Below are 15,621 nucleotides of genomic sequence, written 5' to 3'. Positions count from 1 at the left end.
AATCTGTCAAGGGGTGCCAAGGGCAATAAGAAGGGCTCCTCTAAGTACACAACTAGAAAAAGGAAGACTAGAGAAAATGTCGGTCCACTGCTGAATGTGGCAGGGTCCTGGTGACACAGGACATGGAAAAAGCTAAGGTACATGTTAAGGAACTGAATGCCTTCATTAACTCAGTCTTTACTAGCAAAACTGGCCTCCAGAAGTCCCATGCCCCAGAGTGGGGGAAAGTCTGGAGCAAGGAAGACTTTATGAAAGATGATCATGCTAGGGAAAAGCTAAGCAAGCTGGACATACATAAATCCACAGGCCCTGATGGGATGCTGAGGGACATGGTGGATGTCCTTGTGAGGCTACTCTCAATTATCACGGTGACTGGGAGAAGAGCCTGAGGGCTGAAGGAAAACAAATGTCATTCCTGTCTTCATTAAGGGCAGGAGGAAGGACCCAGGGAACTACAGGCCAGTCAGCCACACCTTGATCCCTGGGAAGGTTGTGGAACAACTATCCTGGAAACCATTTCCAGGCACATGAAGGATAAGAAGGTGATTGGGAGTAGTCAGCATGGATTCACCAAGGGGAAGTCATGCCTGACCAGTCTGATAACCTTCAATGAAATGACTGGCTTGTACATGAGGGGAGAGGAGTGGATATTGTCTACCCTGACTTCTAAGGCTTTCGATACTGTCTCCTGTAAGATCCTCGCAGAGTAGCTGTTGAAGTACGGGCTGGACGAGCAGACAGTGAGGTAGACTGAAAACTGGCTGAACTGCCAAGCTCAGACAGTTTTGTCCAGCATTGTCCCAGGCAGCCTGCTCTAGGTCACCCTGCTGGAGCAGGGGCGTTGGAACAAGGTGACCTCCAGAGGTCCCTTCCAACCTCAACGCTGTGATTTTGTGATTGTATTTCACCTAATACTCAGTCCTGCTCTCCTTGACTTTAGTGACAGCTGATTTGCTTTTGCTTTAGTGAAAACAAAACCAGACACTTTGGTCCAGATCCACACTTACGTGTGTATGTACGCACACATACATGTATAGGTGTGTTGATGTATACCGGCAAGCTACAGTCTAGCAAACCTGAGGTCCAAATATGCTTTTACAGCCAATGGCTAATAGTTCTTCCTATCACTCACTGCCTTTCCATGCTGTAGAAACAGTGCTTTAGGCCAAACTGTGTAAGTATGAGGGTTATGACTGAGAGGAGTCATTCCTCTGCAGCAACAGTAATTATCAGAAAAAGGGTTTCTCGACGTGCTTGGGACAATGGCTTGAACCTTACCAGAGCAGAGTATGCAGCGCGCTGTTCAACTGGCTGCCCTTCTCTTGTTCTCCACTGGGCTTCACCCATGACTGGCAGAGGAACTGCTTTGCTAAGGAAGCTGTAAAAGATGAGGGATAACTTACTGAAGGAAATAGATCTGTTTCACTTCCCACGTGTTGCAAGAATCCAAGACAATTTCCTTCTTCCATATAAAGGCAGTGTGTCCCAATGGCTTTTTGAAAGCCATTCAATCACAATATCACTACCCCTCAGTATGTCTGAACTTTTTAAAGTCAGAATACATTTTCCCTAAAAAGCAGTAAGACTACAAGACCACAATATATGCACATCCATTGTGTTCCTGGCTGGAATATCTGTTCGCATCAGAACTGCAATCCATCTCAGGCCATTTCTCCCTGACAAACTTACATTAATCATTATTTGTTTGGTAGCTCCTACAGTGTGCCAACTATCTGTTTTTAATCAGGGCAATCTGCAACCCTTAGAGAATCCATTTCTAGAAATGGAATTCCAATAACAAGTGATGTGACTTTTTGGCGACAGCGCTATAATAATAAATGTGAACAAGTAAGTTTAAAGTTTACAGATTTTTAAATAAAAACTGCTAACAAACTTGTTTATCTCTTGCACAAATGTTTTAAACCAGGACATTATTAGTTAAAATTGGTTATTCCCTGCCACACTCACTGGGCAGTTATCCCCATGTGGGACTGTTTAAAATAGTAAAATAACCTCAAAGTATGGAACCTACAGTTCTGAGTGGCTATGGGGATCTGAGAGGTGTCTTAATATGACAAGGTATGGCTGAAAGAGGTGACTGTGGAGTATTTATTTCAGTGTGTGACAAAGCGCGTCTTGTATATTCCCTGCAAGCATGTCTATGCCTTATGTGCCTGAATGCTGTTCCTCTTACAGAACAGATCCTAATCCCCGACAAGAGTTCTCTTAATTGAAAACGTTTGTTGCATGGCATTAAGAACATACAGGGTTTTTTCCTTCTGCCCTCAAACAGCAGCTGTTATTTGCAGTTCATTTCCATAGTTTTTGTAAATGAGCTGTCACAGCACACTGAGACATCCATACCTACGCTAGGAAGTTACATCAGATTAAGTCTATGATCATCTCCATAATCGGTGATTAAACTGGTACCAGAATTGAACAGCAGGCTTGTTCTTAGAACTCTTAAAAGCTGTGAGTTCTAAAGTTTTAGAATTCTAAAAGAACTCTAAAAATCTGATTTTTAAAAACAATTAAGTGAGCTGGAGTCTGCCTTCCTGCATGTGACTAAAGCACAGCAAAACAAATACCAAAGAGGTCCCAATATATTTATTGCTATTACTTTTACTATTGGCTAGGACTGTTCACCCCAGTGAGATTACTAGTATAATACAGGGAAAATCTCTCCCCCAAAAGATACACTCCAGAGACAGAACTCAAGTCTTACAGGCAAAGGACAGCATGTAAACTAATTAGAGATTCTTCACACATTACCCATTTTCTCTTTCTTCCAGCCAGCCATTGGTTTCTCAGCGATGGCAATCAGGAGCTGAGCGAGGACGAGCGCACAGTGGAAGCTGGGAACACTCTGCTGGAAGTTCAGTAGGTAGTGAAAACTCCCACTGCGGATGACAGGAAAGAGAAAAGGTAAAATCAGTGTAGATAGTCTAATACTTCCTTTTTATTTATGTGTTTCTGGGAGATTACCCTGAGATCCAAGGTCTCCCTAGCCCAGTATTTTGTCTCTGGCAGTGCCCTTCTGAAGAAGGGGTAGTCAACCACTAGTAGATAAAAATTTGGTCACCAAGAAACTTCTCTTAAGTCCCAGTCACTCTAAGTCAAGCAACAGCTTATACGCTGCTTTTGCCTACTGTTCCTGTTGGCATTTTAACTATCCAGAACACACTCATTCCTTCTGTGAATCCTACTAACCTCCTAGACTCAAATGGCACACAAATGAATGAGATCCATAGATTAAGGCATATTTTATAATCCAGTAGCTCCTTTTCATTAGGTTTGACCGCACTGCTGTTCAATTCAATACAAAGCTCTCTGAAGGTAGTATGGTCTTTATGAGAGCTCCCAAACACACATTTACTCATAATGTCCACACAAAACAGGGAAGACTGCTTGAAATTTCTCACTTTCAGAGCTTGGGAAATACTGATTCTACCTTATCAGCTCCTCAAGAAGAAGAAACTCTGTCTCTCCTGGCTTTAGCCTCTCTGCAAGCACCTGGAGAGCGGACCTTAGCAAGTCAGTGTTTTCATGCTGAGAAAAACCATTCCTGAGGGAGAAAAAAAAAAAGAAAATCCAGTTAATCATCAGAGAGGTACTGGATGCAAAGCATATCTGGGCATATATTTGCAACAAGAAAAATAAAAAAGCTGGATATGCAAGAAGAACCCTGCAATATGGAAGTTATAAGGGGACACAAAAAACTGAAAACTGATTTTGACAGCAAACTTAGTTCATACACCCTTTATCTTCTCCAGGGATTAGAAAACCTTGTGTACACACAATACTAACTTTTCAGTCAGACTGCAGACCTGGCTAGGAGAGTTCAGGCCATTTCACATAAGCGGAGGTCCATATATACTGAAACAATGCTATGGAGACATGAAAAAAAAAGGATGCCTAATGACAGTTGCTGTGCTAATGAGAAAATGACCAATCTGGGAATAGTCAGGAGTGGATCAGGATCCCCGAGGCTCCAGTAGTGGCCAACAGGAGAGGCAGACCTCAGACTTCATACACATTTTTACACAATTATTACATAAGTTTTTTTACGTACAAAGGTAAACCACTTTCTGCACACAGATCTAAATTAGGGTTCAGAAAAAATTTCTATGATGCTATCCTGGATTATATGAGCAGATGCAGAGGTCAGATCCAGGCTGCATACGAATTGTTGATTTTGGCATTTATGAAACCATTTCAAGGGTATCAGCAGCACAGGTTTTTCAGCAATGAAATACACATTCATCCTTTCCCATTGGCAAAAGAAATTCTTTCATTGCTCAGGAGTCAGGCAGTGACAATTTAGCAAGGGATGAGGGCACTTACTGGGTAAGACATTCCAAGATCCATAGGCAGAATGGGAGTTGCACAACTAGGTGTGCCAGTATGCCACTTATGCTGGTCTTGATCCAAACCCACATTGAATTCTAGACAGTTCAGTGTCTCATCGTGCATTCACCGTTAATCACCTACAGTTTTAGTTCAGCTCAGGATCAGGCAAGGAAGGTTGACATAACTATAAAGTTCTTAAAAGTCTCCAACCACTGCAGTGTGTTATTCTGCATGGCTGACAGGCCATTTGCTGGGTACAAACACTTTAAAGAAAAGGAACAAGACGAGTAAGCAATAAACAGACTACGCTTATTTAGGCAACTATATACTATTTTGTTTAAACTCACCAAGCAAATAGGGAGCGAAAAGTTAGTAACAGCTTTTGGTAACAAGAGGACATCAGCTGGTGCTCCTGGATGTTCGCTCCTGGGTCGTCTTCTACACCCCGATTTTGTCCAACTGCCTTTAATACCAAACGAATAATTCGTGAAATGCTATTCCAAGGAAAGATAATGGCACAAGAATCCTTTTCCGCAAATTCCATGTTTAAAAAAACTGAAGAAAACAAAGCCCCTCTCTTTTTCCTACAAACAAAACCAGGATACCTTTAAAGGTGACAAAAGTCGACAGTTTTCTGAGTCAAAATCGTTGCCTACTGACCTGGAAGTAGTTGTGCATGTTCTCCATGTGATTACACAGTGGCTTTAGTAGCTTGACTACACACGTAGCGACTTCCTTGGGGGATCTCTGACACAGGTGGGAAAAGCCAATATCCTTGTAGCCTCTTTCCTGCAGTAAACCCAAAAGATTAAAGTCACTTATCAGCCTTACCTGAGAATAACTCTGCTTCAAGCACAGAGACTTGACTTAGACTGCTTCTGAGCAGTGCAATTCCTGATGTCATACGCTCTCTCAGGAAGAATCACAGAATAAGAAAGTTGGCTTCTAATGAACAACCAGCATCAACTCAGATAAGTGGATAACACTCAATGAAGAGAATAAAACTGATGTGACATGTAGCTCTTCTACATTTCACTCAAACACTAAGAGAAAACAGTCTCTGCATATGGGAATTGAGATAAGTAGAAAGACAAGGAGAAAGAACACTGAATGTGATGGAGTCCACGAGGTTGTAGTGAATTTCTCATAGTTTAATGCAATGGGCTGCACATGTTTACCTTCCTCCTGAAGGCATCGGCAAGGAATGCGAGCAGTCACTGCACTCGGGGTGTTCTTCTGAAGACTACATAAAAAGCAAAAACCTGTATCCAGCAGTTTCTGTTGGATGCTGCGGCTATCCGGCCTGCCTAACCTGAGCTGCTTCTAGAACAGCAAAGCCAGTGTTCCCACGGAGGGGTAGGAAAAGGGTCACTTGAATTTTGAGGCTCCAGGGCTTTCCCTCAGTTTATACCCTTTCCCAAGACATGTAGAGAACCAAATGCTACAAACACCAGTGAGGGAAACAGTACAGAAGTCTCTTTTGAAAGAGCAAGTGCTGCTCTGACACACAGCTGGGAGTCAAACTTCCATTTAACTGTTAGATGAAAATAATTCTGAAAAACATTTCTCTCAGGAAAGGCCTGGAGGCCACTGATGTGCCCTGCCTCAGGCAGGTCTAGCCCCATGGGCTGCTGTTGTACTTGCCTTTGGAAAGGGCAGTCTTCTTGTGGAGCCTGGGGTCAGCACGTGTTCCAACTTCCAGCACAGGTCATCCAGAAGGAAGCAAAGTTCAGCAGGCCCCAGCTGCACAACTTCACGAGCCTGCAATTATAAGAACAACCAATCTCAGGACCCAAATGTAATTGTAGTCCCGTGAAGCTCAAGTTCACCCCCTCCATTTCCAGTTACGACTCCTGGCTTAGTTAGCCTCAGGCAGGGACCTGTTTGGTAGATGCTAGGGTTTTATGTCTCCCCCCTGCAGGTATGGGGCGTTGGTTCTGGTTACTCAAAGTGTGAAGCAAACCTGGTGCCCTGAACATAGCTGAGGCGATGTCAGTAACACTTAACTACTGAGAGAGAACTGATTTATATATATTGAAAATAAGCTCCTAAGAATAAAAAGAGGTTTAAGCCCGGAGTCATAAAATTCACCAATTGAGTAATAGTCAAGAAGTAATTTGAAATAATGCCACGTAGCCCAAGAGACTTGTCAGTCTTCCAGTTGGCCTGGGACCTGCAGGCACAGAGACAGTTGTCCATGGAGCAGACCAGGCTGTACTCCAGCCTGCCATTGCCTTTTCACATTTTACTAATCTTACTGTAGCCTAACAAAATTAGACTCCAGGTGGACTCAGATGCGTACAAAGAGAGTAACAAAATTAAGTACTTCTGCTTTCCACATCCATAATAATGCAGTTCTATATAAGCTCACAAATGATAAGGAGGACCCTGCTCACTGGGGGCACACCCATGACACCAGTTCCACATTTGTGTTGAGTTTCTGATCTGCTGATGCCTTGAGACACGTGCCTTTTTGCAACATAGGCTTTACTTAAATGTCATAAGTTCTTTTTCATAGGCAAGCTGCCTCTTACTGTATTTAACATCCTACAGCTTAGTAATTTTTAATATTAAAGTCCCTTCCTTTCCTTTTATGCAACATTTATATTACTTTGTTTTTAATTTTGCTATGCTACATTGTCTGCTGTTCTCAGGAAAGTCCTCTTTATCTCAGTGCCTTGTAGCTCACAGCCTGGACCAACGCATCTTAACATCAATCTTCTGTCCATTTTAACGGAGCAGAAGGAGCCAAGGCCGCCGAGAGAGTCAGTCACACACAGCCTTATCAGTATGGTTTCAGGTTGTTCCGCTCACCTCTGTGTGCATCTCTGTGTCCAAGACAGACTTTGTCAGCAGCCCACAGTGGAGTACGGTGAACACTTCGAGGTCTAACTCTCGGAAGTACGGGCGATAGCTCTGCAGCTGTGCCAGAGGATTTCCTGTCTCTCTCTCAGCAGCAGTCTGAAAAGTAAATGGCAGGATTAAGGTTGCAACCTGCAAGGCTATAAGACCTTCTAGCTGAAATCATAGAATCATTCAGGTTGGAAAAGACCCTTGGGATCATCGAGTCCAACCATCAACCCCACTCTACAAAGTTCTCCCCTACACCATATCCCCCAACACCACATCTAAACGAGTCTTAAACACATCCAGGGATGGTGACTCCACCACCTCCCTGGGCAGCCTATTCCAGTGTCTGACCACTCTTTCTGGGAAGAATTTTTTCCTAATGTCCAGCCTAAACCTACCCTGCTGCAGCTCGAACCCATTCCCTCTTGTTCTATCGCTAATGACCTGTGAGAAGAGACCAGCACCAACCTCTCTACAGCGTCCTTTCAAGTAGTTGTAGAGAGTGATGAGGTCTCTCCTCAGCCTCCTCTTCCTCAAACTAAACAGTCCCAGCTCCTTCAGTCGCTCCTCATCAGATTTATTCTCCAGGCCCTTCACCAGCTTCGTTGCCCTCCTCTGCACTCGCTCCAGCACCTCGAGATCTCTCTCATATTGAGGTGCCCAGAACTGGACACAGTGCTCAAGGGGTGGCCTCACCAGTGCTGAGTACGGGGGGACAATCCCCTCCCTCCTTCTGCTGGTCACACTAGTTCTAATACAAGCCAGGATGCCATTGGCCCTCTTGGCCACCCGGGCACACTGCTGGCTCATGTTCAGCCGCTTGTCAATTAGAACCCCCAGGTCCTTTTCTGCCAGGCAGCTCTCCAGCCACACTGCCCCAAGCCTGTAGCGATGCATGGGGTTGTTGTGGCCCAAGTGCAGGACCTGGCACTTGGCCTTGTTGAAGCTCATACCGTTAGCATTGGCCCATCGGTCCAATCTATCCAAGTCTCTCTGTAGATCCTCCCTATCCTCATGTAGATCAACACTCCCGCTTAGCTTCGTGTCATCTGCAAACTTGCTGATGATACACTCTATGTCCTTATCAAGGTCATCAATAAAGATGTTAAACAGAAACGGTCCCAACACCGAGCCCTGAGGGACACCACTTGTGACCGGCCACCAGCTGGATTTAACTCCATTGACCACCACTCTTTGGGACCGCCCACCCAGCCAGTGCTTGATCCAGCAGATCGTATGCTCATCCAGGCCATGAGCAGCCAGTTTTTCCATGAGAATTCTATGGGGGACAGTGTCAAATGCTTTTCGAAAGTCTAGGTAGACAATGTCCACAGCCTTTCCCTTATCCAATAATCTGGTCATCTTGTCATAGAAGGAAATCAGGTTCGTCAGGCAGGACCTGCCTTTCATAAACCCATGCTGACTAGGCCTGATCCCCTGCTTGTCCATTATATGAGTTGTGAAATAAAGCTATTTCTTTCACACCGATGTCTATATTTTGTGCCAGATTGAAAAAAATACTAAGAAGAATTCACGATAGCTAGTAGAGAGACAAGCACATAGAATCAGAAGCATTTTCATTTTGGACTGTACAAGTCACTAAAAATTTTCTAGAAAAAAATAATACTTCGGAAACTGGAATAATCTTTACTATCTCCTTTCTGTGAATCAGTGGGCATTATGAAACTCATTCTGGACTTGGTGAAAGACCAAGCACCATAAGCAACACAAAAGATGAAGGCAAATGGTTTTATCTTTGATAAATACCAGGATGGTAAACTACAGGATGGTCTATTGTCTCTGGGTGACAATCTGTAAGTTCTTAGAGATTGGCTCCACACAACCCTGTCACAAGAGCCAATATACATTACATGTGGCTTACAACAGGATTTCTGTATTCTGTCGTCCTGGGCAGGGCACGGTATCTAAGGACTAGTTGGGACCAGCACTCTGGTAAGGTGAGAAAGATTAGACACATTCCTGCCCAAAACTATTTGGGACTTTGTTTATTCCCTGTAACTTAAGTGACTTTGTTATCATATCTGACTCAGTTACATATCTGTACAATGGCAGGGAAGTAGAAGCATATTTGCCTGGCTGAAATTGATAAAATGGACTCTGAATAACATTTATTAGTAACAGTGGTAGAAGTGGGGCTGTCTGGGATGCTTATGAGAACCAGCCCCCAGGATGCTGCCCCGAAGCCAGGCACAATTCCCTGGCTTCTTTCTTTCAGCTAGCACGGATTCTGCATTCCAGACACGATGACAATACTGTAAGAGCTTGTTCAAAAGAACAAGAAATGAAATTCAATAATTCATTTGTTGATAGATTTGGGAAGTAGTTCTTAGCATGTGATGAAAATGGATTTTGAAGATGACTTATCACAAATACATTGATCAAATACCTCAAGGTAAGTTTGCAAAATGAGCACCTGTGACTGAAGCAGACTAGAAGCAGTGGGAGACACGGTCCTTACCAGGGTTTGTATTTTCCAGATTCATTTCACAATTTCTGACATGAGTCTAGGAATGGCAGGTTATTGCAGTAATTTGAGAGATAGGACGCTGGCTTCATATAGAAAATTTCCATAGTCATAACCAGAGAGTAAACAATAGTATTATTGGTAATCCTGCACATTTGCACTGCCCTGAACCACACTGCCTGTTGGAGAGTGGCTGGCCTCCGCAGCAGGCAATTTTCAAAATTCAGGTGGGAGGTAGGGAACGGAAAGCAGAATTAAACCACTTGACTGTGATTAACTTTTGAAGTTAACAGTCCCTCTCTCAAAGCTTTTATTTATGCTTCTACATCATCTCCCCTAGTCTATCTTTCTTGCAAGCGCCCAGGAGCATACACCTACCTTCTCCAGCTCAGAGAGCTCAGTATCAGGCTGGTTTCCCTCAGAACTGTCATCTGCTTGAGAACGATCTGCAGAGCAGGCTTTGCTGCCATCAGCCTTTTTTTTCCTTCCTTAAAGAGAAAAGCAACTTCAGAAACGAAGGCTAAACTGCGCTAAACACTAGACAGCACTTGCAGCCAGGGAAACGGCACAGGCTGTACTTTGATCAGCCCTAAGAAAGCATGGAGATGCACAGGTTGTGTGTCATCTGCAGCCAAGATCACGGTCCAAAAGAGAGTCAAATGCGCTTGGGGATCTCCCACAACCAGCTTCTATTTTATAAAAATCACAGTAAGAAATTAAAGCTACTCTCACTGTTCTTACAGTAGTTAAAACATTATGAAGTGATTGCAAAAAAAAAAATGCTTGAACCAAAATTTAATGTTTCTTTCTCAGACAAACTATTGAGAAAGGAAGAGGACCTGGAAAAGGAAGATAAGACACAACCATAGAAGGGACTTGCAGGGATGCCAAGCCAACAGCCAAGTAACACAATGATATAATTGCAATGGTCGTCATCGCTGACAACAGTAGAGAGATTCTGACCTGATGGTAGGGACCTGACACACTATGTAGCAGAGAGATCAAAGAAACTGCATTGATTTCAAGTAATTGCACAGGATGTATTAGACCAAACAGACAGACAATAAGTCACCAGGGTGAGGTGACATTCACACAAGGTCCCCAAAGGAATTAATATGTGACATTTCAGAACCGCTGGTTCCTAAGAGATCAGTTAGGTACAACCTAAAAATCAGGGATTTGCAAGGCAGCTCAAGCCACAGGTTCAGCACCAACCTGGCAAAGGCAGAACAACTTACTGCTGCAGAAAATACTTTGGCAGGTGAAAACAGTCAATGAAAGCCCTGGATTTTCACTGCTAAATGCTAAGCATCAGCTTCCCAAAGGAGACAGACTACCCAACACCTGTTTGGAGTAGGATATTTTTACATCCCCACTTCAGCTGCAACAGGAATTGATCAGATAAGATTTCAAGCTAGATAGACCTTGCCAGGAATTCTGTGTTTTATGCATACACAAGTGCAATGGCTGCAGTGCAATGTGCCAGTCAAACCCCACATCACATCTGTTTGCTTAAATGTTTTAAACTTTCGTTACCATTCCTTTTTTTCCCTGGACCAACAGCGTTAAGGGACGGTACTGCCTCCAGACCTTCAGAATCAAAAGTAGCTGGTGGTGGGACATAGCCAGGGGTTGCTGAAAGAGCCAAAATGTAGAAATTGTGTTAGTTCAGCTCATGAATGACAAAATACAGGCAAGATACATATCTAGAGGAAGTACCATACGTTGTCCTGGTGATTGTCCGTCTACTCTTATGCATAGCTGTTTTAGCTCTAATTAGCCTTATCATATGTCTGCACTGCACTGGAATTATAGCTCTTTGCATTCCTCCAGCAACGGAGGATAACAAGTGCTCAGCTGTCCTTGGACATCTGTCCATGTTGGTGAAGCTTAAAGGGCTGTTCTAGCACGTCTGAGCCTTTTCTGTGCTGTCTCTTGGAGCAGCAGAAAGGTGTTGAGGCTGCACTTTATTTTAGATGAAGTTGTTCTGTTGGTTTACAAACACAGCTTTTAACAGATAGCTTGTGTAAGGTATGTGGAAGGTGACAGTGTATTCTTCATTGCATTTATCTTCTTAAAGACCTTTTCAATGTGAAAGGAGACAATAAGTAAAGGGGGAAGCCATAAGCAAGAACAGACAGACACAAACCTGGTAGACAAGGGATAATGGAGACAATTTCAAAGACTAAAAGTCTCCAGTTTGTGATTGATGGGCCATTAAGAAACTCCAGACATGGCTTTGGGAAAGGACACCTGGACTTTGTAACTGATAAGATGGGAGGAAAAAGAGGACCTTTTGGATTTGAGATAGCGTGATGGCAGGGGAGAAGGGTAGAACTATGCAAATTAATGAAGGAATATCCAGGGAAGTGGGGCAGGGATGAACAGAGGGGAATGGGCAGAAACAGTGTGACTGGCAACGAGTAAAGCACTGCTGGTCAGTAGAACTGTCCGATCAGTACACTTGTCTGACTGAACCCTGTGCCTCATCACCGCAGTCTGTCCTATCTTCTTATTAAGTACTTTCTTAACTATATTTCAGTGTAATCTCACTATCCTCTGTGTGTGTGTGTGTGTGCGTGCGCATGCCTCAAGGACTAAATGCCAACTACTGGTAAGACCCGTGTGAGTAAATACTGGGCCAGCAACTAGAGTTGGACCACCCTGGGCCTGCGATGTCAGCAACTAGAGTGAGTGAGGGTCTCAGTGTCAGTAGTCAAAGATGCCATTAGTTCTTGGGAACATCTCTACAGGTCCCATAGACTTTGTACATGGAGCGTGTGAGTGTGCATGTCTGCTAGCGAGCAGCAAGCTGGAACAGCCAGTGAGGAGGGGACTCGTGGAGTAGATGAGAAGGCCTGGGACCTAGGCAGGCTACCGTGCAGATGGAGGGGCTGTGCCAACACTTGTGGGATTTGCAAATGTTCCTGTGCTTGTGGCTCCCGAGTGGGAACAGTCAAAGAGATGTCGCTGAGGAGGTGATTGAGAAGGCCTCAGACAAATTGAAAACAATAGCTGTCTGTATATGAACTCTTAGGCCGCTGTAAAAATGCAGTATGTGTTACTCTATACTTCCTCCATTGACGTTTAAGACAATCCCTTTCACTTCACAGCTGGCGCAGGCCCAGAATATACAAATGTTTCATACTCACCTGCCAAGCATTTTCCCAGCACAGTCTGTAGCTCTGTGATATTCTGTAATCGAGTCAAAACTTTCCCCTTCATCTCAGCGTCCTGTTGCTGGCAGAAGGCATTTACAACCTAGAGATACAAACCAAACTCACAAACTTAGGGAGATTTGTACCCACTTTTTACTACTTTTTCTTCTCTGAATAGCATTCTCAATTTCTGAATAAGCACACAACACAGCACAAGTGGCCTGTGTGATCAGATCCAGACTGCACGAAGAGAGCTCTTCAGAAGCCCACGAGAACATGGACACAATTGGTGCAATCTAACAAAAGCAAAAGAGCAACACTTACAGATCAAATATTAACTGAAGAGGAATTAGCAGACAGCATATTGTCAGATTCTGTGCAGCTTGTGGCTCTGGAGACCCCTTGGCATTTCCTAGGTCTGCCAGGAAAGAGGCAGTCCTGGGAGAAGAGCAGCAACAGGGAGGACTGGGGATGTGGAATTGCACCAACTCTGACATAGCTCGTGTTATCAGAATAACCCCATCAGGGAACATTCCCGCTGACCATCAATGTTAGCAAATACATGGTCCAAATCTGCTTGAAGGCACTGCATTTCACCCTTCTGTAAGCTCACAGAGTTACAGAACAAAGCAGACAATCACAACTGAGTTCGCAAGGGACCTGTGGAAGTGTTTAGTCTGACACACTGTTCGAAGCAGCATCAACTAAAGAGTTGCTTAGAGCCTTTCCTAGTGGAGCACTGAGCATCTCCAAGAAAGGTGATCCCACAGCTTCTCTGGAGGTAACAGAAGGCCATAGTAAAAGACCATAATACGCGCTCCCCTCTGGCTTCTCCTCTCCAGGCTGAACTACCTCTGCTCTACCAGCCTCCTCTCATACACCGTGTGCTCCAGCCCCTCATCAGCCTGGTGGCCTCTGCTGGACTCACTCCGGAATGACAATGGGAGCCCCAGACTGGACACAGTACTGCAGGCAGGGCCTCATACCTGCCAAGCAGAAGGCAACAATCCATGCCCTTGACCAGCTAGTGACTTGCCTGCTCTCCAGCGTGGTGAGACTGGCCTTTCTTTCTGATCCTCCCTTCATAGTTTAGACATATATTACCTCAGAGAATAGACATATATATTTGGGGTTTACAGCATCCTCCCTGCAACAGCAAAACTGATTTTCATACACCAAAATGTGACAGAGTGTACAAACTGCAGCTTAGTAGCAGGTGGAGAACTCGCATCAGCAAGGCAGTCCGTAGAGCCTGCTAGCAGCAGGATAAAGGATAAATGCTAATGAAGAGAAGAACAAGGAGAGGTCACCAGGACCTTGCTGGAGAAGGTTTCCAAGAGGCAAGACTCTTCTTCAACAAGAATTGCACCCCCGAAGCCTAAGGTTAGTGTTTTTAAGTGCTACTTCTCAGTGCCACTCCAGAACCTGCTGACAAGGCTCCACTCACCTCACGAAACCAGTTGAGAGCATAGAATAGGAGTGAGCACAGAAATTCCCGTTCCTGCTTGGACAGAGAGTCCAGCTTCCCTTCAGCCTCCAGGTCAGTCAGGTACAGGGGGCAACCTGGGAGAGAGCAGGAAAAGAAGACGTGGGACTGTGTGCGCTACCCATCCTTTGGGCTTTGCGTGGACAAAGTCTCTCACCAAAGCCTGTATCAATTCCAATGGCTATCTGGACTAAGCCTTGTAAGCCACCCAGACAAAGTAATTGTCTCCCCTGCCTCCCTTCCACTTTGTGGGCAAGAGAGCATCTCAGCCTCCTTCACAAACAGCACAATTCTTCCTACAGCTGCAGGAAGTCTTTGCAGACCTGGGACAGGAACAAGTCAGCCAGCCAGACACTGTAAAGGTCCATTTCCCATACCTAATAAGGCGTCAATCTCCTCCAGGCTTCCACTGTTCTGCTCTCCAGTGTAGAGCCTCAGCAATCGAAAACAGGGTGACAGACATATCGGTGACACTACCCTGGGATAAAAAAAAAAAAAAAGAAAAAAATTGAGTAGGCCCTGTGTTTTATACACCTCAGAATGGCCATCACTTTTCCATTATGTCCTATGTCCTCCCCATGCCGCCTTGCCTATGCCTGCTATTTTGCTTCTTGCAAGTCCCAGCCACACAGAGCAAAAACGCACTATATGGTTAAAAAATAAAAATAAAAAATTTGTGATCACCAGTTTTCTGGAAAAGCATATAAGGGCAGAAAACCAGCTGTAATGAATAAAAATGGGGTCAGATTTATTTCTAGTAGAAATCGAAGGTGAATAATTCAGAAGGAACTATAAGAAATTATGCAAAACAGAGCTGTGATCAGTGGAGAAACCTCCTTGAACATTTTGTAGCATGCCACTGCTCACATTCTGAGTGAGGAAAATTAACATTTTTCCATGGATGCATGTAAAGTAGCTATATTTTCTTTTATTTTAAAGTGATCACGCCTTTTTTTAAGCACAACTAAAATCTCAACAAAATCTTATGACAATAAATTACATAGGATATGAAGGTGTCAGTTAAAAAAAAAGCGCCTTTTATTATTTTTAAATTCGATGTCCTACTGTTTAATTAGCCTTTTTTTTTTTTTTTTTTTTATCTCTTGCATGCTTCCTGTTCCATTCTCCAAAGACAAGGCCCTTATTTCTCAGTCGAATTTCACTTGTGGCTGCATGTTTGTGGCTTTGCTCTGGAGCACAGTCTATGTTGTCCAAGTACGACTGAAGGTGAGAAAAATCGTGTACTGTTGATGCACACTAACTCCCTAGTGGTTCTCTATTTGAGAATTGTT

At 44.0% G+C, this 15,621-nt stretch overlaps 1 protein-coding gene across 5 annotated transcripts in view; it reads right to left on the bottom strand.

Annotated features, from left to right (window-relative positions):
* The window catches only part of FANCD2 (FA complementation group D2), a 52,427-nt gene that overhangs the window by 9,901 nt on the left and 26,905 nt on the right, over positions 1-15,621 (bottom strand). For all 5 annotated transcript variants that reach the window (XM_074603207.1, XM_074603205.1, XM_074603209.1 and 2 more), the window contains exons 24-35: positions 14,707-14,807; positions 14,291-14,406; positions 12,838-12,946; positions 11,222-11,320; positions 10,064-10,173; positions 7,165-7,311; positions 5,995-6,111; positions 5,011-5,139; positions 4,698-4,813; positions 3,452-3,565; positions 2,773-2,900; positions 1,279-1,378 (exon numbers count right to left, since the gene is read on the bottom strand). In XM_074603207.1, the coding sequence (XP_074459308.1) occupies positions 1,279-1,378; positions 2,773-2,900; positions 3,452-3,565; positions 4,698-4,813; positions 5,011-5,139; positions 5,995-6,111; positions 7,165-7,311; positions 10,064-10,173; positions 11,222-11,320; positions 12,838-12,946; positions 14,291-14,406; positions 14,707-14,807 (1,386 nt within the window). The remainder of the gene's footprint in view (positions 1-1,278; positions 1,379-2,772; positions 2,901-3,451; positions 3,566-4,697; positions 4,814-5,010; positions 5,140-5,994; positions 6,112-7,164; positions 7,312-10,063; positions 10,174-11,221; positions 11,321-12,837; positions 12,947-14,290; positions 14,407-14,706; positions 14,808-15,621) is intronic.

Source organism: Larus michahellis, chromosome 10 (genome assembly GCF_964199755.1).
Source record: "Larus michahellis chromosome 10, bLarMic1.1, whole genome shotgun sequence".
NCBI lineage: Eukaryota > Metazoa > Chordata > Aves > Charadriiformes > Laridae > Larus > Larus michahellis.
Note: the sequence above shows the minus strand (reverse complement) of the source record. Positions and strands in the feature narration are given on the sequence as shown.